We start from the raw sequence: 21406 nt of genomic DNA on the forward strand, positions 1-21406 counted from the left end.
CTAGCGTCTCCGGGGATAATCCTTCGGGAGGGATATAATAGATCAAGAGCTGGTATTTAATGGAACACTAAAGAAAATCCCGTAGTGTGACAATTTTCTATTCAATTGCAGAAACCTGAAAACAATCTGCAGCCACTATGAACATTCTACATGCCTTTAGCATCAACAATGTTGGACTGCTTCACTACGTTGGTACTGCCTTGATAGTGACAGTCCTCGTGGTAATGATCTTTCCTAGGCTTGCCTATTTGCTTCACATGTTGACTAGCTATTCATAGGTTACAATTCGACGCCTCTTCTTTGATCCCCTTGCCAAAATACCTGGACCATGGTACGCTAAATGGACGGACGTGGTGCTGAAGATCAAATCGCTCTCGGCCACTGGCCCCATATACGTAGACAAACTACATGAGAAGTATGGTAGGTACAAGCGGCAACAAGCGTTGAAGTTACAGTTATCACCGTTAACATACCATAGGTCCGATGGTGCGACTAGGGCCGAGCCAGGTTAGTTGCTCGGAGTCTTTACCCTCCCATTTAGGCAGGCTTTGGGGCCTCTTTGCTCCCGCGTGCTGTCAAACCATGAGCTAAATCCTTTCCATAAGTGATAATTACTGACTTCAACGTGTGTGGTAGGTCGGTGTGACCGATATTTCAGCCGCTAAGAAGATTCATACTGTCAAAGGCGACTACGTGAAGACCGACTACTACCTAGGACTCGGATATCGAAAGGAGAACGTAATCAACACCCAAGATCCGGAAACTCATCGTCGGCATCGAAAATTGCTGAGTCAGCCCATATCTGAGAGGAGCTTGAAGGCAATGGAGCCGCAGATTGAAGAGAAGATACGGCTAACCATCAAGAGAATGGGCGAAGAAATGAAAACACGAGGGGCTGCTGATGTTTATAAATGGTGGATGTTTATGGCCACGGACACCATTGGCCAGTTGACATTTGGGGAGTCGTTTCATATGCTTGAAAGAGGAGAGGTAGGAGAAACGTTCGACAATCACTGTTATATCATACTAAAGTAACAGTAGGTCAATACTGAAATCAAAGATATTCAGTTGATTGGGGCTGTCTCAAGTATTGGGACCCAGCTAAAGGCTGTGATGCCAATTCTGTACCAGTAAGTACTAGTCGAAGCCAGATTTCCTGACCAGAAGCGAAAGAGGGAAAAATGAATACATCAAGGTAATATCATCAATTAAATTATTAACGTTGTTTTCCAGTATCCGGCTTCCCGGCTTTACTGACTCGCTGAAAACAATGTCCGACAGGCAGTCAACAAGCGCGATCGCAAAGCTACAGAAGCTAGGCGAGGAGATGGAGAGCAAGGACCAGTGTCAGTTCATTAGAGAGATAAGACGACAGATCTAGTACCGCTAACATCTGGCTATAGTACTGTTTACCAAATTGGTGAAAGGACTTACAATGGAGGGTGAATCATTGACTGGAACTGAACTAGTCTATAGTAAGTCGCATATCTGTGCTTATCATATCCTTCATGACTGTAAGTGATTTTGAAAGAGAATATTCCTGACCAATATACTTGCAGATGCCGAAGGTTATATTGCTGCTGGCAGCGAGTAAGCACTACGAGTCTTCTTTTCTTCAAAGTCATTAACTGCCAAGCTCAATCCGACCGGCCTTCAACCTATAGTTCCCACGCTGACCTACGAACACTTCAGCACGACGTCAAACACGCTTACATACTCAACTTGGGCCCTATGTAGAAACCCGGAACTCAGAGATCAGCTTGTCAAAGAACTAGAAAATTTACCAGCAGACTTTACCGATGAGCACTTGAAGGCTCTGCCGTACCTGAATCACGTTATCCAAGAAGCGCTCCGCCGCTTCCCTGTTATCCCTAATGGCCTTCCACGATACGTTCCGAAAGAAGGCGCTGAGTTAGGTGGATATTGGCTCCCAGGTCGCACGACCGTCATGACGCAGGCGTGGAGTATGCACAGAAACCCAGAAGTGTTTCCCAACCCGGATGAGGTCAGTGTTGTGTCCCTTTCAAAATATCTCGAGAACATTGGCGATCGAATCAAGGATGTTTTACTATTTCGTGCTGCCTCTCACTGCCTCACAAGTTATTAGTAGCATTCACTATAGTCTGCAGTTACTAATACTATATGTCTACCTAGTTTAATCCTGCAAGATGGGAGAACCCGACAAAGGAGATGAAGGATTCCATGATGGCATTCGGTGGCGGCACAAGAAGTTCGTTTTTTTTTCATATTCGATTCATCTTGTCTTTCTTTTTTCCTGTTTACTAATACCAGCCTTTCTAGTATGCCTCGGTATGCATCTAGCATATATCGAGCTTCGTCTAGGGCTCGCACATTTCTTTCGAACTTTCCCCCGCGCACGCGTGTCTACTCTTGAGGGTATGAAAGACGATGACATGATACAAGCCTTGCATGTCGTTGCAAGCCCGCAAAGCCACCGTTGTCTTATCGAAGTTTTATAAACCTATGGGAATATGTTGCGTCAGAAGTGATGAGCGTTGCTATTGAGGACGGAAGTCTACTTTGGTGGCAACATCAGACGCGCCCGGTCCGTCGCCAACACCGACTATAGACTCGTTCCGAGCAGCTATGCAAGACGCTTCTCGATTTTAAGTATTGGGCTAGAAGATCTTCACTGTTCGAGTGGCAATAGAGTAGATATACATTTCACCTTCCAAGCAGATACTGTCACTTGCTGTTGTAAACCTGATATTGACGTGTTTGAGGCCGATCGCGCAATGATCTATAGACAATGATCTATAGGATACTAGGCGTAGTAGGCCCATAGTGGGAATCCCTATCCTCGGACGTTGATATAAGGTACTCGGCGTGCAATCTCTAACAGATACTACTAAGCACCATCGTTATATCAATTAACTGTAATTCATCAATGCCTTGGCATTAGATATGTGCCGATATACGACGGTTGTTAACCAAAATAGGCTTCGCTCTACCTACATACAGTATACACGAGGAAGCTATGTGAAGCTTTTCAATCATCTACCATGTCGTCGTCTGCCGCTGTCGTCTGAAGCAGTGCTGTAGAGGATTTGTTAGTAAAATAGTTTCATTTGAGTGTTTGATAGCAAAATTATCAACGTTACCTTGTCTCAATGTACCCCTCTCCTCTCCGTCTTTAATACCAACATCATCAATTCCGAACACCTCCGCCATTTCTTCCAGGGACCGGCCCTTCGTCTCAACTAGAATTCAGTCAGCATAAACTACGCCCTACCATATCGCAAGAACCTGAAAGGCTAGAATCTTACCCAAAGCGAAGTGAACGAATAAAAATGCAATAATGCAGATTATAATAAACAGTATATATAGGCCATACCCTGTTGCGCTTTCGATAGGTGGCGAAACTTGAGCAACAACAAAGTTGGATACCCAAAGAGAAGCAGTGCATAGAGCATTCCCTTTCGCCTGTACGAGGACCAAGACCAATTTTGATTAGTGCCGACAAGGAGATGTGAAGGGAGGGTACAAACTCACACGTAATGGAAGGGGGAAGATCTCTGCGGCATATGTCCATGAACCGGAACTCCAGCTCATATTGAAGAATGTATAGAACAGGTATGGAAATATTACGATACCATATCTAGCCGGGCTGTGCGGATAATCAGCAGCATGCTGCTGGAATATGCAAATTCCTGTCAGGGCAACAACCATGCCCACGAGGCCAACCTGTAACCAAGTCTTGCGGCCAAACCGATCAAAGTAGAAGACCGGAATCCATGAACTAAGAAAAACAGTCACGCCAATACCTCCAGTAGCTAAGTTCGCAAGCTTCGGGTCCGTAATGCCGCCCTTTTTAAAGAGTTCTGGTGCGTAGTAGAAGATGCCATTTGTCCCCGTGGTTTGCTGAAACATCTGAATTCCAGTGCCGAGCAGCGTAACGCGGAGAACAGGTCCGCGAAACATATCAACCCAAGAGGTGCCGGAACGGTCTTTGACACTGGCCTCTCCTTCGACGGTTTCGCGGATGGCGCAAATCTCCTCTTCCGCTACCTTGGAGCCGTGTAGGCGCGTCAGAACCTCAAGAGCACAGTCATAACGCTCCTGGGACACAAGCCAACGTGGAGATGGCGGAACCCATACCCAGCAGCCAATAGCGAGTATCAGCGCAGGCACCACTTGAATGGCAAGGGGGAGACGCCACCAGTCGTCAGAGTCGAGGAAAAAGAAGCCGTAGTCGACGAAGACAACGACCATCTCCGCAAAACACAATATCATCATCATGATGCCGCCAATTCGGCCACGCAACTGCGCTGGCGCAATCTCAGATGTGTATAATGGGACGCCAGCAGAATAAGCACCAACGCCAACACCCAACACGAAGCGACCAAAACTCTACCAAAAGACATTGTCAGCGAACCGTGTGAGGCAGGATAACTACTTCACTTGAACACCACTTTATACATCGAATGGAAACCGGGCCATGAATAATCCAGCACAAGCCCGAAAAGGCTACCACACCTACAATTTGAGCGATGGTATAAGACGCAGCCTGTAGCAACGCGCCAATGATAAAGACGGTACTAAACAGAGAGATAGTGCGCTCGCGACCGCATGCATCCGCGAAATAGCCGATGGCCAGCGCTCCGATTACACAACCTATGTTGTAGATACTAACAACGAAGCCCACGCTCCCTATGCATGAAGATAGATCGGTTAGTCAACCCGTCATACAACACCTTCAAAATGCAAGCCAGTTCTTGTGTCACATAAGAAGAGCAGCTCACAATCATTAGCGGGCTGCATCAACTCTAACCAGCGCTCATCGGCGATGATCATGGCCATAACGCCCTGATCCCAGCCGAACAAGAAGGCGCCTAGGGAGACGAAGCACGTCAGCCCATAGACATATTTCATATTCGGCGGGCGAGACGGCGTTGGCAGCGAAGCGTCGCCATCTCCATCACTCGTCGATACAGCACTGTAGCCAAGTGTAGCTGATATTGGGGGCCGTATAAGGGCCGTCTGCTTGATGAAGTTCTTCATGCTAGTGCAGCAGAAGATGGCAGCCAAAGAGCGCCGCTACAGGTGACGTCACGGAAAGAGGGAACGGAGGGCGAAGAACGAGACGCATAATATTCTGACTGAATAATAGCAGTACAGACTAGAAGGACCTTTCGATCTCATCCCGACTCGTTGACAAGGTGCAGAAGATGCTTTGAAGCTTCTGTTCACCCGCTTCACTTACTGAAGGGTGTCTTAGCACGTGACTACATCTAACATGTACTGTAAGTAACATGTACCTACCCCCTGTAAGTTCAGACTACAGTGCCTACCCACCTAGAACAGATACCTAAAACAGCACCTAAACAAGAGCCTACATGGGCGCTTGCCTTCTAAAACCGTGACGATTCTAGGGGACATCAGTCAACTCCTCCTGTCGCTTCCATAGGTCGTGTCCATCGTGTCCACATTCTCCGGCTCATAGAATGGTGAAGAAGTTGAAGACTTGAATTTCCGGGCGGTTATTTTATTTTGTTTTCTCTCTCGTTCTTCGTCCCAACTCACAAGATACGACCTTCTTAAGATACCTGACCTGTGAAGAATGGTACGCACTCATCAAGATAGGCTATGGCCAGACCACCTAGGCATACATACATACATATTCCGTGACGCTATTCAACCCATCCAAGGCGAATCAAATACTTTCGTAGCTGCATCCAATGTAACATACTCCTTTATTTAGGATACGATGAGTCTATTTTCTATGGCTTTGTTGCTGGCATTGTTCAGACCCTACAGCTTTAGTGGTTCTCGCTTTGTTCAAAGCCGTGCGATGAATGCGGTCGCGCTCCTGATTTACCTAATGTTTACACGAGGGCCTATCCAACCCCAAGCGGCGCCTCGTTCATGTGACGATGCATGCATGAGGTTGCTAGACCCTGCTGTTCCGTGCTTGTTTCTTCCATCGTCTCGACGTCATCGTTCTGCTTAATCAAATGACCATTCAGCAATAGCACTTGGGTCGATAACATCATGGCCGAGAACGAACCACTCCAGAATATGGGTGATGATCCAAAGGACTACTCACCATCTCCCCCGAAAGAGGCTTCACCAGAAGATCCGTCAGAGCCGGAGTCACAACAACCAGAGGAGACTGAAAGGCCGCTTGCATATTCTCCCTGGACGGCGCGCTGGGACGCCCAGAAAGGACCACGCTTCACGTGGAAGAACACCATCCATACTGGACTTGCACCTGAGGTCCCCCGGATTGATGATCCAGTCCACTATCTCGATACCGGCTTTACAGCAGACCCGTCCTATGCCAGCAAGCCCCTGCCAAACAGCGAGGATCTAGACATCCTTTTTCGCACAGAGAATTATCAGATATCGAAACTTTTCGGGCTGCGCACATGGCAAGCTGCAGGGTTATTTCGCTGGGTTAATTTCGATCCAGATCGGTTTGGACCCATGTCGGGGGGACATTTACCGTCCGACGTAGGCGCCAATGCCGACGCAATCGCCCAGGTATACGATCGGGCCAAAATTCGAGTCGATGAGTCGCAATGGTTTGGCTTTTTGCAAAAACGGAGATGGTACGACTGGGTTGAGACTATCCCCCCTGGGAAAGTTCAAGGTTCAAGAATTTGGAGCGTGAATGACCCAAAGGTATGGAAAGAATTAAGTATATGCTTTGAACTCGTAAACAGAATGTTCAATGCACTTATCGAAGATAGAAGTGAAGCTGGTATGTGAGTGTCTGCGCTCCAGAAAGCGAGATCAATTCTGTCTCAAACAATTCACAGGCTGGATTCTGACGTATCTGCAGTGAGTCGAAACTTAATACACTATCGGTCCCTGTTGTTAAGCCATGCTAGACGACTCCACGGCATCCCGGCATCCTCACTGTTTGCTGATGGGATGATGGAATATTTTAGCTTGAAACGATCCTATTTGGTCGAATAGACACCTGGGGAAACGCGATACCCCCGGAATATCCTCATCAATGCACATACGATGATGCCCGGGTCCTTTTAAGCTACCGAATGGAACAACACCTGGCGGCGGTCACCGGTAAACCTTGCCAGTACGACGACATGCGTCAGATGTCCAAGTCTCAATGGAGAAAAAGGCTGGAAGAAATTCTTGGTACACATCTGTGGGTATGTTTGCCTTTTTTTCCTATCTGTTCATTCAAGTTAGGCAGGTTCCTCTTTACGAGTTGAAACGTTATCAATCATTACACTCGGCGACTAATTCGGTGAAGAGTTTTATAATGGATACCAGAGATGATGCCGACGCTTGGGATCACTGTCTCAAAGGTTCAAATTTCACATCCATAACCTTAATTAACTGTGACACGCTAGATCATCTAATGAACACGCCATTAACCATTGCGGAACGATGCGCGATACAGGTCCATCTATCATCCACAGTAAGTGGCTAGGCTTCGTCATGATAGACATTGCTTCGTTACTTATCAACTTTAGATCGTGCATGAGCTTTGCCATGCGATCTTTGCCGGGAGGTTTCAAAACTATCTTCCTTTCCCCAAATACAAAGGCAAAAAAAACGTCCTATTGCCTCCAGAGCCGGTTAGTCTTGATATCAACAAAATCAAGTGTGCAGGCGCCAATAACGAGGTTATAGTATTTAGACTGTCAAGGCATAAGTGAACTCGGCCATACTATGGAACAGCAGTTCTTCGGTGGCACCTCAAACCTTGCCCGCCGTAAGTCTCACCTTTAACTCAAGTTCCATCGGGTCGTTCTAACCAGCTTATCTACCCCTTTATCCAGCACCTATGACGACCGTCTGTCTGGGCTCAGTTACCTTCCGCGTACCCAACTTAAGTCTCAAAGACTATAGGGGACTTCCTGGGGCTTGGTCGCGACCAAACGCTCCAATTATTGGACATCAGATACCGGCATCTTGGACGTCAAAATTGTTAGCTGAGGCCTTCTGGAGTGATAATAGCATACCGCAAAAGAGTGCATCTTTCTTCCACAGACCGTTTACATTCACAAATCAGACCTTCGTCTCAACGTCAGCTGTAGAGGTGAGTTAGTTTAGTGCTTGCACCGTACCCTTTCGCTTCTTAATGACTCTTCTATCAAGCTGAAGTGCTAACCCCGCGATCGATATACAGCTTGGAGAGGTAATTGTCGACGAAGAAAAACTTGAACCCCCTTCCACCACCTCTCGTACAGATATGATGATAGTGAAGACCTGGTGGGAGAGAGAAGAGATCTATTATAATATTCGAGGAGAATGGTGGCAAGATGAGCACTCCAAGGTGGGTTGAAACACTACGGCTTTACTATATCAGGACTACTAGGAGGATGAAAACCATCATGTTCAATCCTGCCGTCGCGCAGTAATTGCCTGCCTAAACACAATCACCATATGCCCTTTTCCCTTATTACACTGAGCATAAATCACTAATATGTCTTGTTATAGTGGAAACAATCCCCGGTATGTCATGATATCTCTGGACTGCGCTATCCTCGCTCTGTCGTATTCTACCGTGTTCTAGGACAGCTAATTCAACTCACCAAAGTGGGGGTGCGAGAAATACATGGTCGGACTGTATGACTTCGCTGATGCCTTCGCCAAGAAAGACGTCATTCGCTGTGGTCAAATATCCATACTATTGACTCATATCGCCAACTGGAGTGTCGACCAGGGAACATTCCAGGAATGCATGCCATCGGACAATCGTGATTTAAGCCCGGTGTGGGTATTTCACTGTATCGGTATGTAAAGCCCTAGTGATAGTCAGGCATTTACTCTTTATTTTGATCTTGGATCAGGGATACTTTAACTGCATGTCATACATGTAATCGTGAAGTTACTGAGTACATGGTGTTAGGGCTACTCATGATGGCAGCGATTCCTATACGATTTGCCCCCGTGCGCATTACGCGCAAGAAACGGGAGGATTTTGTGTATTCGACCTATCCTAGCCGAGAGGCAATGGCCGCTGGGCACGAGAATACCATTAAGATACCATTTAATTCAATAAATGAGGGTGACGATGTCCCCTCCAGTACGTTCTACAATCAGATTCGCGGTACAGGCGAGAAGCACGATTTTACACAGATGGATTATCTCGAATTAGCAGTCCAGACTCTATCTGACGTATTGAGCTATGCCCCTGCATACTGGAGTTGGGCGAATGCGCTGATGCAAGCATACCATAGCCTCAAAGCAGATCGAGAAGAAATGCAGGAACTACTTCGTGAAGCGCACCCGTTCAGCTGGGCACCAACGTGGCCTTTCAAGATCCCACCGTACGATAAACGTGTTGGCCGTTTTAAAGACGATGGATTCCATCGACTGACTTGGAACAGAGATGGGGATTTGGTATATATGTAAATGAAGAAGAAAAAAAATGAACGCTGAGTTGAGATGTGGTTATAAGCGCAAAAGGGGCTTCTGATAGAATACATACGGTGACCGGGTACAAGTTTCGGTACATACCCTACTTCACAGACTAAGACTCACCTATGGCAATGGGCTTATTCCTTTGTAACCTGAACCATATTGCATTTAGGAGAAAATAATTAGCATGTAGACAATTAAGGCAGTGAGTTTCAGTTGGAATTGGCATGCTGTATCGAAACTCTTTGTCCTCTCACTGTATTCCTTAGATTCCGGCGCTACATTTTGACACCTCGCTAGCTAGACGATGCACTCCGGTTTGTGCCTGGAACAGTAATTGATATATAAATCCATGGCTAGTAAGGATGTCAGGTGTGAATGTATCATAACAAACTTAATCCGCAGAGTTCTAGCAGCGCGGCGCGCCTGAACCTAGACACTGGAAACCTCAAATGCAAGTTTGCTTTCAATTGAACAAGGCAAACGACATACCGACTGTTTTCAGAATTAGTAGAACCGCCCGCCAAAAGATAGAGGGAAGCAAAAGAGCATTATGTGCCATTGAAATGGTGAACACAAGCCTTGACCCCTTTCCCTTTAGCAGGGCTGAGACGTCGATCCAGGCGTTACTAGCACGGGGCGCTATACCATTTTACCCCACGACGCGTTTTGAGACGTGCCTGGCATAAAGAAGTAGATTAAGATAAGTGTACTCCGTATAGCTTCGTCTCCATACAGACCCCTACGTATGACTACCTAGTGCGTTCCCTAGTGATCCCGCGACTCCATATTACTGTCCACAGATGTAGGAAGTGATTATTAGCAATGGGGAAGATCCGAGCTCTGATGTCATGTCTTTCACATGTTGAACTTCGTGGTGTGAGTATCCTGCTTTCCAACGGCTGGAATAAGACATTCTTCGTAGCAACTTCTCTAGGCATGGCGATTCGCTAATGAGCTTATTCTCGCTTCTATCATAAATCAACGGGTAAGAAATTTTCAGCTCTTCATCAATAGGCTATTCACTACCATGTATAGATCAGCGCACTATTTTGGTAGGAAGACCACCTAGGACTCTGAGGTATCTTGGCATCTTGGCATCATCTTGGCGTTCATCTTCCAAGACGGGGTATTTCCCAGGGTTCTATGTACAGCCGTTCCTTCTTACAATTTCAGCCATGAAAAATAAGCGTAATACTGCAACTGACCATGTTGGTGCAATCGCGATTAAGCGGCGCCGGCGCGCAATGGAGGCAGATGTCGAAGGTTGGGAAGACGACTGTTATATCACTGACCTTCTTCTTCATACTCGGTACGTGACGAGCCCCCTCCCCCTCTCCTATTTGGGCAGCAAAAGTGAAGCCTTACTCACACGTTATGCGGAACGGCAGCCTTGTTGTGGGGGACAGGGACGGTTGACGTCGACTACGTGCGCAACCAGTTCACGAGCATGGCTGAAAATCACGGAGATGAGCCGATACCGCACTCAAAGGTTGACACGCCCATCATCGATGGTGTACCAAACGACCAGAACGACCGAATCCCCGACGAGATCATAGAGGGTGCGGCGACAAAGTCGTCGACGTCGTCTGCGACCAAGATCGAGCACGAGAAAGAGAAAGATAAACCCACCCCGACAGTTGTTGCCACGCCTCATGCCGAAGTCAAACCGGCCAAGACTGAGTCGGTAGAGCCCGTCAAATCAGCGAACACCGAACCCGCGAAGGAGCAAGTGAAGCCCATCGCGGGCGGTATCCCCCTGCGAATCATGTTCATCGGCGCGTCGATGACACTCGGCACTCCACCACAAGCTGCCTATCGCAAGCAACTCCGCGAATGGCTCGTGGCGCTCGGGAATCCGGTGAACTGCGTCGGCACGGTATGTACAGTCGGCGAAAAGCCGCATGGAATCGAGACAATACAGTCCTACGTAGGCAGTAAGCAGCACTAACCCATCGCCCGCGTGCACAGAATCGCTTCGGCAAGTTCAAAGACAACGACGTACAAGCGTATCCCGCGACCCCCATCCAGGTCCTCCTCGAGAAAGCGCAGGACGCGATCCCCGCGATGCAGCCCAACCTCGTCATCATCAACGCCGGATCGAGCGACTGCTTCCAGGAAAAGCACTATGGCTCGGCGCACGGGTACGATTATACGAGGGACCTCGTGGACTTCATCTTCGACGCGTCGCCGAACGCGACCGTGATCCTGTCGACGCTCATCACGAGCCCGCGCGCGTCCTTCGAGCGCTGCATCAAGAGCATGAACGCGCAGATCCGCCAGGTCGCCCACGACGTCTCGCGCCAGGGCAAGAAGATCCTCCTGTCGGAGCAGCACTGGGACCAAGGCATCCCCGGCCGCGTCACGCCCGAGTTCGTCAGCAAGGACGAGATGCACCCGACGTTCGAGGGCTGGGCGATGATGGGCGAGATCTTCAAGCAGGATATCCTGGACGTAGACGCCAAGGGCTGGATCGTCGCGCCCGTCGAGAACGGCATCATGGACGACGGGGATGCCGAGCGGGATCTCGAGGAGGCGACTGCGACGAAGGCAAACGGCGGAAAGGCGTCGACGGATGATGGGAAGAGCGCGGCGAATCCGGCTCGGCGCTCATGGCGAAGTGGTATGGACTGAACGAATGAGTGTAGATGATGGAATGTGTATATAGTACTGTAATGCCTTTGGAATGTTTCGGATCACCGGCCACTTTGACCGCTTGACAGTGGGGAATCAGGTATTTTTTTCGCTCGTATTTATAATTACATCCCTTGTTGGGCTCCATGACCCAACGTTTTCGATGTTTTAGTTTCGTCCCACTTTACAATATAACGGCTCATCTATTGTTTTACCTCCTCTTCCATACCTGTCCGATGAACAGCGGTGGTCCTGGTTGAGATATTAGAGATTTATCTCGACGTGCAAAGATTAGCTTCCATTGCAACTTGACGCGCATGCCAGTCGAGGACTCAATGATGTTGAATACTAGCTTTGTAGACAAAAATGTCAACTAGACGCGAGCAATATATGCGCGAGCTCCCAACACGGCGTCCGGGCCCTGCACCGTCGCGGCGTGGCCCAACGACGCCGTTGGGGAGTCTATGCAGTCACATGCTGATATGACTACCGGTATCTAGGACTGCGAAACCCCGTGAAGGTAGTTATATGATCAATAGGCATTCTAAGCAATTCTAGTAATGAACATGATCATTCTAACCCATCCCAGCTAATCATCCGCCTTTCCCCAGATCTTAAATGCAAATGCCAAGATAAGTAGGAAAGAATCCGTGAAAAGAGTCAAGATGCATTACGTCGGACCTCGTAGGACTTATCCCTCGTAAGCCATTTCTCATACCAGCACCCCTTGAACCCGATCAATATCAACTTCTATACACGCCCGGCAACTCAGCCGGCATAACGAACAATTCAGCAGGCGAAACACACGCCGAGTCGCCCTGCATCTCAACCAATGTAAGAGGCGAGCAAGCAGACAGGGTACTGTGGGCATCAGGCGCAGGAACAGACTCGTTATGCTGAGTCTGCAGGACGAGCGAATTTTCGAGCTCGGGGCGTGATATCTTCGCAGTCTGGTGTGGAAGTTCAACGGGCGGCTTCCACTCGGGGGACGCGTTGATCTCGTGATTTGGCGCATCCTTGCCCGAGAGAGTCGACGCCCTGACCCGACGCGCCGTGCGCCGCTTCAGATAGCAGTAAGTTGCAATGCCTGCCAGCAGCAGCGCTATGAGCGTCGCGCCGACGGCTATCGCTGCCACGAGACCTACGCTCAGTCCTTCTGCCCCATTATTCGTTGGTGTGCTGATGCTTGTCGGCACGGATGGCGTGGTCTTCGTTGGCCGGAGTACTTTGGATGACGGCTTTGTTTTAGTTTCAGTCCCTGATTCGGATGAGACGGAGAGCAGCAATGATGGGTTTGATTCAAATGATTGGCCTTGTGACTTTGGGGTTAATTGTGATTGTAGAGAGTGTGGCAATGGCGATGACTTTGATTCGGTTGAAGACTGTCCCTGGCTCATCATCTGGCTGGGCACCTGGCCATGAGTTATCGAAGCCTTCACACCGACGCATCAGTTTCATGGTATTTAGGTCTTTGTAAAGGAACTTACATCGTTCGAGAACACATCTTGCGTTTTTGTCGGGTCCCCAACTGCAGACCCGTTCGTTGATCCTATATCGGGTTCTTCACTTGCCCCGTCAGAGCCATGGCTGACAGTCTGAGTTGGCGCTACTCCTTTGACAGAGTCGGTCTCCGGAACTTGATCCTGCGTCACCATCACAGCCGGCTCACTTTGCAAAGACGCCTTCTCTGCACCTGTTTTCGTGATCACCAACGGTACCGTATCCTGTGTGGTCTGTTGCGGCGTGGTGGTTCTCGTAATCGACTTTCCCACAGGACAGTTCGTGGCTGGGCAAGAACATGCCGATATATACCGTTCTTTTCCCGTTCCGCATGCATCTATGGCTCTCGTGGGATAGTTGGTTGCCGAATCAGCGGAGACTGTAGCGCAAAACCGAACTGCCTCCGTCACCACCGAGGGAGATGGGCATGGAAATAGAGCGCGATAACAGCTATGTAAAGCGTCAGTATGGATAAACAGCGCGTTACTGATGCTACCGCTGGCTTCTCGTTGTTCAGGCTTACTTGTCAGCATTACACCATGGTGCTCTCTTGGCGATAGACTTTGGTTTCTCTAGAGAGCAGACAAGGTCGTCCATCAATCCCATTGATCCTGTTGTAGCGGGTGACTCCATCTTGCTCTCACAACGACGCCAACTGAGTGTCAAGTCGAGAAGTGCCTACAGGAACCTCGCTAGTTTAACGGAAGACATTCTACACAATGCGGAGGAGTCGTCTTCGGCCCCCAGCTAGTAGTGCATTAATACGTTGAGTGTGTTCAACGCCTCGTCTTATGCTTCTTCTCCAATGCTGATGTGAATACTTACCCGGAGACGTGTCAACGCGCTTTTAAGGGCTCATAAAGTGCTCTGAACAGCCTGCGTACTGAGTCCAGGATGAACCCAAGAGAGCCCCCAATGAAGACTATATGCGTTCACAGACGAACGTTAAACCCACAGACAAATATCCAACCGGTAAACCCAGCAATCCTACAATAGGGCTGTGTATGCAGTGTACATTCAACTCATCCTCATTCTCACCGCCGAGCAGCAAATGCTGTCAGTATCACGAAACAGGCCAGTGGAAAGGCCAAAGTGCTGTTTTCCGTACTCGGTCTGGCGGTGAGTGTTGGGGGCTTGTCGGTCAATAAAAATGTGGATGAGGAGCAAGACTGCGACCTTAAATTCCTATTCACTTGGCATGATGTGCAACGATCGTCAGCTCAGGGTAGCACATACGGATCCGGATCCTCATGAACCAGGCCCACGACGTCTGAGATGTTATAATCTATACCCTTTTTGCAGATGAGGTGGCTTTATTCACCGTTTAAGCCTCTTGAGCCATGATGTTGAAGGACGCCTACGCATGACGTTGGGGTCATGTGCTGGGGTGGCATTCATGTAGCTCAGCTCAGCCCTAGGCACAAGAACCTATATAATGCACGGGCTGAGGCTCAGTAAAGCACGTAGCATCTCCTGGTCCCTTGCAGCTGTACACATATCATTAATAGGCCTTAGTGATTCTGTAGGATCATCAATCGGGATGGAGTGTAGTATCTTTGATCACCTCCCAAATTGCGCAAGTTACATAAAACCTTGTGCGATACGAAGGTGAGGCGCCTGCCACTGCCCAAGAATGCATAGTATGTGTCGGTGGTTTTATTATCATAGACTGTAACGTTTCTTCGTCCTAAACATAACAGACATATGACCACTCGGAGGGGCAGCGTCTGGGTTCATCCCGAAAGCAAGCCACCATGTTCACATAAGGAGCCTGGAGAACACATCTTATCGAACTTAACAGTATCAAACCTTATACAAGAACATCTTAGAAGACTATAGACAAAACTTAATGACCCTCAAACCTATCCAGCCCTTCCCCATATGACCTTAAAAGGCTCTTATCTTCCGCGCCTTCCTACACCTTGCGTACTCACTCCTCCCTTTATGCCCATCTATATATCCACCATCACCCATCCCAGCCCTCTCTCACCCCTTAAGCCCAACACTAAGATATAAATCCGCCGCATCCGGCTGAAACGGTTCCATCGCCCATCCAAGCACAACAAGGGCGCAATGCATAGGATACGCAAGGACAGCCCAGACATACAGCATCAGCAGGGAAGCAACATCTACCTCAGGGAGGAGAAAGGGGAATAAAAGGAGAGAGACGAGTAAAGTGGCAAGCATGATGATTTGAAAAAAAAGGGTATGATAGCGTTATCTATACCTTTGAAAATAAATCTTAAAAATAAGAAGTAAAGTATCAATGAGAAAAATCCGGATCCAAACTGCGGAATAGGAAAGATAATAATTCCCTAGATAATTCCCATCCTATTTACATGGAAGGGGTGGATTATACCGGGAGAAGAGCATACATAACTCACTACTACCTATATAAAAGCGCTCTCGATGAAAGGAGGTGGGTGACCAAGGGAAATTGTACATGATCAATAAAGAAACATATAAAGCCATTGTTAAAGTATTGTCATGGCATGCGCCTCTTTATCCTTCCCCCTATTCGAAAAGCGAACCTACTACCCTCAGAAAGAAATAGGCGCGATGCCCAATCCTGTATTGTTTACATCGAAACACCACATCACAGAAACCTGGTATCACACGAACCTAAACTTTCGGAATATTTCTCTCATTACTACACTATCCCCTCACATCTTTCACAAAAATAATACAATATCCATCTATTCAAATATTTATATTACGAAAGCATTAACCATGCCCTCGACCAACTTAAATCAATATACATGAAAAAAAAAAACATTATATATATGACAAAAGGCATTGTGTGCTAATGCAAAAAAGAAAAGAAAAGCTAATTCGATCTATCGGGTATCAATGGTAGTAGTCGTTATCGTCAACAGTCCCCCAAATGGGGTATTTAAAGTTTTTATCAAGGTACAATGATACGTTTCTTTGGCAGTCTCAGCATCAGCTTGATTAAGTAAGACTGAACAAAGCCTTTATTACTTCCAATGGGGCAGCAGCACTCTTACGGCTTGAGCGTCACATCGGGGTCATCGCTATGCGCGCTCGCCGAGTCGTCGATGTCCTCTCCTCTGGCTGCTCGCCTCGCATTCTCTCGTTCGGCGTAAATCTCATTACGCCGATCACTCGCGTGCTGGAGACTGTCGACGTAGGTTCTGAACTTGATGATTTCTCGAAGAAGGTAATTGCTCTTCCGTTCCCAGTTCGCCATGGCTTTGGCTGCGTTGTGACCACGAGGCGTAAATGCTAGAAGCATTGGCGACCTCAGCTGGTTATGTTGCTGTAGCTCAACCTCGACGGCCTTTACGTAGGCTACCAAAGTCTCGAGCTGCTCAGACTCGGAGCATTGGCTAGGCCGCAAAGATTGCGATGGCGGTGCCCACTCAGCGATATGGATCCGATCACCTGGTAGCTTAGTGCGGACGTTTCCACCTACGTCAAAGGACGAACGCAAGCTGCTTTGTCGACTTCCTTGACGGCTATGTGTACTTGTCCGGCCAGCCGCAGCGCTGCCGGGCCGTTGTGGTACAGCCGGTTCATCCATTGGCATGATCAAGGCATTGTTGATTACAGCATCACTCCAACCATACTCTATATTGCTGATGCCTCCAATCAGCGGGTGCGTGCTCAGTCGTGCACTCCAGTAGTTGACTGTAAGAACAAATTCCTTGCTAATTTCGGGCGTACCGACTTGGAAAAGGTGTACAGCACCAGACGGGAGACTTAAGGCCCATACGTTGGGGCGCGCCCTGGAATAACCAGGAGGAGGGAGCGCAGAAGCAAGCGTCTGCTTTAGGGAGAAGGAACCCAGGCTCGTAGCATTCTCTTGCCAATTACCACCACCTACTACGGCTCCAGCAGCAGGCTTTCGGCCAGTGCGGGCCTTTTGACGCATCGATTTGGTGGAGAATGAGAAGAGACTCAATGTTCCCTTCTGAACTACAGCAAACACCTCGACCCAATTGCGATCCTTAGCCTTCTTGTCAAAGCCATCGAGATGATGCTTGTGGGTGACGATGCCCTCTTTGACCCATGGGGGTCCGAGAAGCTCGAGTGATTCGTCTTCAAGGAGCTGAGTGCCCTGGAAATCATCGCTCATAATGGACTGAGCGCTATTACCAACAGGATAATCATCTCGAATGATGGCTTGGCTTAGAGCATTGGCAAATCCAATAGACTGCTGGTAATCGCCATTAGGATATCCTGAGCCGATGGAGTCTATAGACATCGATGTCTGTGTTCGACCAAGGGAGTGTCGACTCCAAGTAGCAGACGAAGTAGCGGGGCTCCAGAATGAACTCTCATCCTCGAAACTCGTCCGGCTTGAAGAGAACCCATTACCAAGCCTTGCGCGAGATCTACTCTTAGAACTCCATCGACCAGCTTGAATACGAGCGGTGTCATTAATCCGTCCACGGAGAGAGGCCTGGCTTTCCGAGGGCGCCTTGCTTAACACACTGGGACTCCGTTTAAGTCTGCTAATCACGGCTAGCCCACCCGTTGGCTGTGGTTGTTGGTAGCTTGAGTCAGCCCCAAACAGAGGCAACTTCTCGTCGCGAATAGACATGTAGATGTCTTTGAGCACAATCTCAACTTGGCCTTCCCAGGCCCTAATATTGCCATCAAAGGGAGCCTTCACCAAAGGACCACACGTATCCGAACTACCTGTTCCTGAGTCTGTGTGAATGCCAAGTGACGATTCGGAGCGGGGAAGTGGTTTAAATGACGCCCTCCAGCTTGGCTTTTCCTGATCACCATCAGCAGTTGTAGATGTGTCCAAATCAGCAGAGCCAAGCAAAGAGTTCTTCGGCGGCAGAATGCTAGCCCGGGGATTCAATGCTTCGGGAGCCGAGCCAACTACTGTTCGAGTAACAGTTGACATGGTATTCTTGACAAATTGGCTTCGAGTCATCTTTTGATCAATGTCTGCTATATGCAGATCGGTGTTCAGAAGCATGATCGAATAGCAAAGAGTATGGACAACATCTAGTACACTTGAGTTAGGAGAGCTTCTTTCATATGGTCATAGTGCTTGCTTACCTCTTGTTTTGAATCCATGATTCGGGTTGCATTGACACCAACGCTTTGAAAATGCAATCAAGATACGATCCACCTGCTGCGTCTCCGCCTTGAATACGAGGCGACAACAGACCTGCCTGAGGGCAGCCAGTATACTCTCATTCTCGAAATCATACAGATCCATGTATGCCCGTAGGGTTCGCTGTCGCACCGGACCCTCTTCTCCCATCCAAGCAGCTGCTTTTTCTTTCTGTATGAAGTCCTCATCACCATCATAGATACCCTGGGCTTTTTGACGCTCGTCTTCGGTCGGCTCTCCCAGCGCCACCTCAGGCTCATCCAGAGGACCACTAGGCACTTGAGGACTTGCTTGTGAGCTATCGATAGTGACACTTGGCACGTTGCTCGCCGATCTACTCAACATAGGGCGAGATGAAGAGTTACTCATGCTTGTAATGGGAGCCTCACGGCTACCTGGACTCTGGTCCTGTTGACTCGTGTGCTTTTGAAGAGGGAGATTTGCTGAAGGTTCGGGCTTTAATGAGTCAAGTCCTGCGGCGTCTTGCTGTTCTGGAGACAATGTCTTCAACTTGAGGGTCGCGCCTGTCGAGTCATGCTTTCCTGTCTGTGCTCGCTGTCTTTGCTTGCGCGCAGATTGTTTCCCTCTTTCGCCCTCATCGCTGCTATCGTGTAAGAAGGTTGTTGACTCCGGACTCTTTGGTAGCTTAGCGGGCACATCTGGCGGATTACGCAGAGGGCTCTCCAATTGACTCCGCCATCGTGAATCATGATTCTTCAACGCCGACGTTGATTTTACAGTTCGAATGGTGGCGTTTGGAGTGGGCTCATATTCAGGGGAGAAGCCTCTAACGTTTCGATTATCTTCTCCCCGAGCCTCTGTTTCAAAGGTGTGCATTATACTATCTCGTTGTGATGTCAACAAATCTCGAGGCGTGGCAGGGTTGCTGCCTCTCAGGTACGGACTCATCACTTGTCGCAGGCTACTAACAGGACTTGGTTCGGCCTTGGGAATTGAGGCGTCCATCGTTTTACTTATGTCAATTTGATGAGGGACAGGGAGCGGTGGCACCGGTGGCTCGGCGATTGACTTTTTCCTTCTCCTGAAGAATGAGGACTTCTTTTGAATCACATGTGGCATCTGGCGAGATGACTCCGAGTCACGCGTCGGCGGAGCGGATAAAGGTTTCATCTGAGATGCGACATGATCCATCCTACTTGTACCACTCTGAGACGATTCAGGAGCCACTGAAGCAGCCGGCATATTAAATGATTCGGCTGCAGGACTCGGGCTCGATCGAGACCCGAATAATCTGCTGAAAAAGCCCTGCTTCTCCTTAATTGGCGGAGCAGGACTTGGTGCGGCTTGTGGAGGATCTTTAGATTTTCCATAGCCAACAAGAGGTGCAGGAGCTGAGTCGACATCAGGTGGAGGCAAGGGAGGTTGTGCTGCGTCACGCGAAGTGGCAAACTTCGATTGTGTGGTCTTATTTGCACCGCTCCGAGATTTGGCATCCCTTTTCCGGTCGGGGGTCTTAGGTTCGTACTCCGACGGAGGGGCTGTTGGGCTTGGGGCCGAGAAAGACGGCAACAGCGGGCGACGAGGGCCGCCGGGGACGGTGGGATTAGGGGCTGCTTCGTAATCGTCAACCAGGAAACTATTTGAGAACTCGGTCTTTTCGGGACCCGGCGAGCTAAGAGACGGCCGTTCACCGTAATCGAAGCTGGATGACCTACCACCAACCTCATGACCCCACCGTTGCGAAGGCAAAGCCTGGGTATACCCACCACCACTTACTACGTCAAAGCTATTAAGGCTGCTACTTTTGCTCGCCTTGCCGCCTCTGGTGTGGAGCGTGCCTGGATGACTCCGTTCACGCATGCTGTTGATCCTTGGCAAGCCAGATTGAAAACCTGAGCTACTATCACTACGGCGCCCACGTGAAACTTGACTAGATATTCTGCTAGCAGCGTCATCAAACCCTTCAAAGTCTGAGCTGTAGCTGTAGCCATGCGCGTGGGGATTTCCAGCTGTGTAAGTGTTTGGTGGACGGGAGGTGCTGGCCATGGATCTCGTGAAGGTATCGCCTCTTGGTACACCGTACGGATCGCCGTCGTCTTCAGACGCGGAAGCAATTGATGGGTTGATCTGACTTAGAGAGAATTGGTCGAGAGAATTTAGCATATTTCCGAGAAGAGAATCCCGTGTAAATTTCTGGGAGGGTAAAGACAGATCATGGGAGTCCCTGGGCGGACGAAAGCGACGATAGTCGGGTTCGACTCTTTCACCATCAACTGGAGAATCATGGTCGAGGAAAGATTCCTCCGAGTTGCGCTTGGCATAGGTAGCAGAAGCAGACGATGGTAGCTTGAGACCACGGTTGGAGACCGGCGGCTTGCCCTTGGGAGGAACAAAGGACTTTCTTGAGGGGAGAGACTCGGGAGCTACATCGCGCGATCTGCTGGCGGCAGCAGCGGTGTTCAGATTCAGTTCGGGGCGTTGTTTCTGGGGCCTTCGGGCCTGCTCTGGGGAACGATGCATGATAGTAGCTGAGGCGGGTATGCGGTTGGGCGGATTGGTGGAAGGGCGGCTCGGCGTTGCACGGTCAGCGTGGGACGGCAGGGCACAGGAGGGTCAAGAGTGCCATGTGAGAGGTAGGGCGTAGGTAATAATAAGCAGGGTTCGGCAATGCGACTAACGAGTCCCCGGGAGGGAAAAAAAAAAAAAAGGATTCGGCTATGCTCTCGATATCGAAGTGTCGGATGAGTGGCTGCGTTCGTCTACTCCTATGTAGCTGGCTGGCCGGCTTCCTCCCAGACTTATCAAGGCGATTGAAACACCCAATTCTCGTGGTGTGAAGGGTCGAATTTCCCC

General features: G+C 49.0%; 6 protein-coding genes across 6 annotated transcripts; 3 read left to right on the top strand and 3 right to left on the bottom strand.

The window, feature by feature from the left end:
* Positions 1–137: 137 nt before the first annotated feature.
* F5B22DRAFT_650775 (cytochrome P450) lies at positions 138–2480 on the top strand (the record flags this gene model as incomplete). The annotated part of the gene is made up of 11 exons (XM_047979364.1): positions 138–221; positions 279–420; positions 479–507; positions 637–990; positions 1042–1130; positions 1234–1346; positions 1404–1475; positions 1560–1590; positions 1693–2005; positions 2155–2230; positions 2302–2480. 11 exons carry the CDS (start codon positions 138–140, stop codon positions 2478–2480), a joined length of 1482 nt encoding a protein of 493 aa, XP_047826623.1.
* A 530-nt stretch (positions 2481–3010) lies between these two features.
* F5B22DRAFT_639255 (general substrate transporter) lies at positions 3011–5022 on the bottom strand (the record flags this gene model as incomplete). The annotated part of the gene is made up of 6 exons (XM_047977689.1): positions 3011–3057; positions 3138–3221; positions 3288–3444; positions 3514–4371; positions 4502–4671; positions 4716–5022. The coding sequence occupies 6 exons, from the start codon at positions 5020–5022 to the stop codon at positions 3011–3013; spliced, it is 1623 nt and encodes a 540-aa protein (XP_047826624.1).
* A 990-nt stretch (positions 5023–6012) lies between these two features.
* F5B22DRAFT_650777 (uncharacterized protein) lies at positions 6013–9354 on the top strand (the record flags this gene model as incomplete). Its single annotated transcript, XM_047979365.1, has 11 exons — positions 6013–6728; positions 6783–6804; positions 6915–7139; positions 7244–7411; positions 7467–7571; positions 7627–7708; positions 7776–8035; positions 8126–8272; positions 8437–8451; positions 8537–8732; positions 8849–9354. The coding sequence occupies 11 exons, from the start codon at positions 6013–6015 to the stop codon at positions 9352–9354; spliced, it is 2442 nt and encodes an 813-aa protein (XP_047826625.1).
* A 1081-nt stretch (positions 9355–10435) lies between these two features.
* Positions 10436–12384, top strand: F5B22DRAFT_452345 (uncharacterized protein). The gene is made up of 3 exons (XM_047971972.1): positions 10436–10672; positions 10752–11239; positions 11332–12384. The coding sequence occupies exons 1-3, from the start codon at positions 10570–10572 to the stop codon at positions 11992–11994; spliced, it is 1254 nt and encodes a 417-aa protein (XP_047826626.1). The 5' UTR covers positions 10436–10569; the 3' UTR covers positions 11995–12384.
* Positions 12385–12476: 92 nt separating this feature from the next.
* F5B22DRAFT_453009 (uncharacterized protein) lies at positions 12477–14601 on the bottom strand. The gene is made up of 4 exons (XM_047971976.1): positions 14320–14601; positions 14018–14172; positions 13482–13944; positions 12477–13427 (listed from the first exon to the last, which is right to left on the bottom strand). The coding sequence occupies exons 2-4, from the start codon at positions 14125–14127 to the stop codon at positions 12738–12740; spliced, it is 1263 nt and encodes a 420-aa protein (XP_047826627.1). The 5' UTR covers positions 14128–14172; positions 14320–14601; the 3' UTR covers positions 12477–12737.
* Positions 14602–16377: 1776 nt separating this feature from the next.
* F5B22DRAFT_453012 (uncharacterized protein) lies at positions 16378–21406 on the bottom strand. The gene is made up of 2 exons (XM_047971977.1): positions 18535–21406; positions 16378–18480 (listed from the first exon to the last, which is right to left on the bottom strand). Exons 1-2 carry the CDS (start codon positions 21071–21073, stop codon positions 16499–16501), a joined length of 4521 nt encoding a protein of 1506 aa, XP_047826628.1. The 5' UTR covers positions 21074–21406; the 3' UTR covers positions 16378–16498.

The sequence above is a fragment of the Xylaria bambusicola genome, assembly GCF_022495145.1.
Source record: "Xylaria bambusicola strain CBS 139988 unplaced genomic scaffold F5B22scaffold_58, whole genome shotgun sequence".
In the NCBI taxonomy this organism is placed as follows: domain Eukaryota; kingdom Fungi; phylum Ascomycota; class Sordariomycetes; order Xylariales; family Xylariaceae; genus Xylaria; species Xylaria bambusicola.

Bases quoted from the DNA above. Each gene is read 5' to 3' on its own strand.
- F5B22DRAFT_452345 (XM_047971972.1), top strand. From the start codon at position 10,570: ATGTTGGTGCAATCGCGATTAAGCGGCGCCGGCGCGCAATGGAGGCAG. The intron at 10,673-10,751 runs GTACGTGACGAG...GCGGAACGGCAG, and splicing joins GACCTTCTTCTTCATACTCG to CCTTGTTGTGGGGGACAGGG. The intron at 11,240-11,331 runs GTATGTACAGTC...CCGCGTGCACAG, and splicing joins CGGTGAACTGCGTCGGCACG to AATCGCTTCGGCAAGTTCAA.
- F5B22DRAFT_453009 (XM_047971976.1), bottom strand. From the start codon at position 14,127: ATGGAGTCACCCGCTACAACAGGATCAATGGGATTGATGGACGACCTT. The intron at 13,945-14,017 runs GTAAGCCTGAAC...CGCTTTACATAG, and splicing joins CCATGGTGTAATGCTGACAA to CTGTTATCGCGCTCTATTTC. The intron at 13,428-13,481 runs GTAAGTTCCTTT...GTCGGTGTGAAG, and splicing joins AAGATGTGTTCTCGAACGAT to GCTTCGATAACTCATGGCCA.
- F5B22DRAFT_453012 (XM_047971977.1), bottom strand. From the start codon at position 21,073: ATGCATCGTTCCCCAGAGCAGGCCCGAAGGCCCCAGAAACAACGCCCC. The intron at 18,481-18,534 runs GTAAGCAAGCAC...CAAGTGTACTAG, and splicing joins TCATGGATTCAAAACAAGAG to ATGTTGTCCATACTCTTTGC.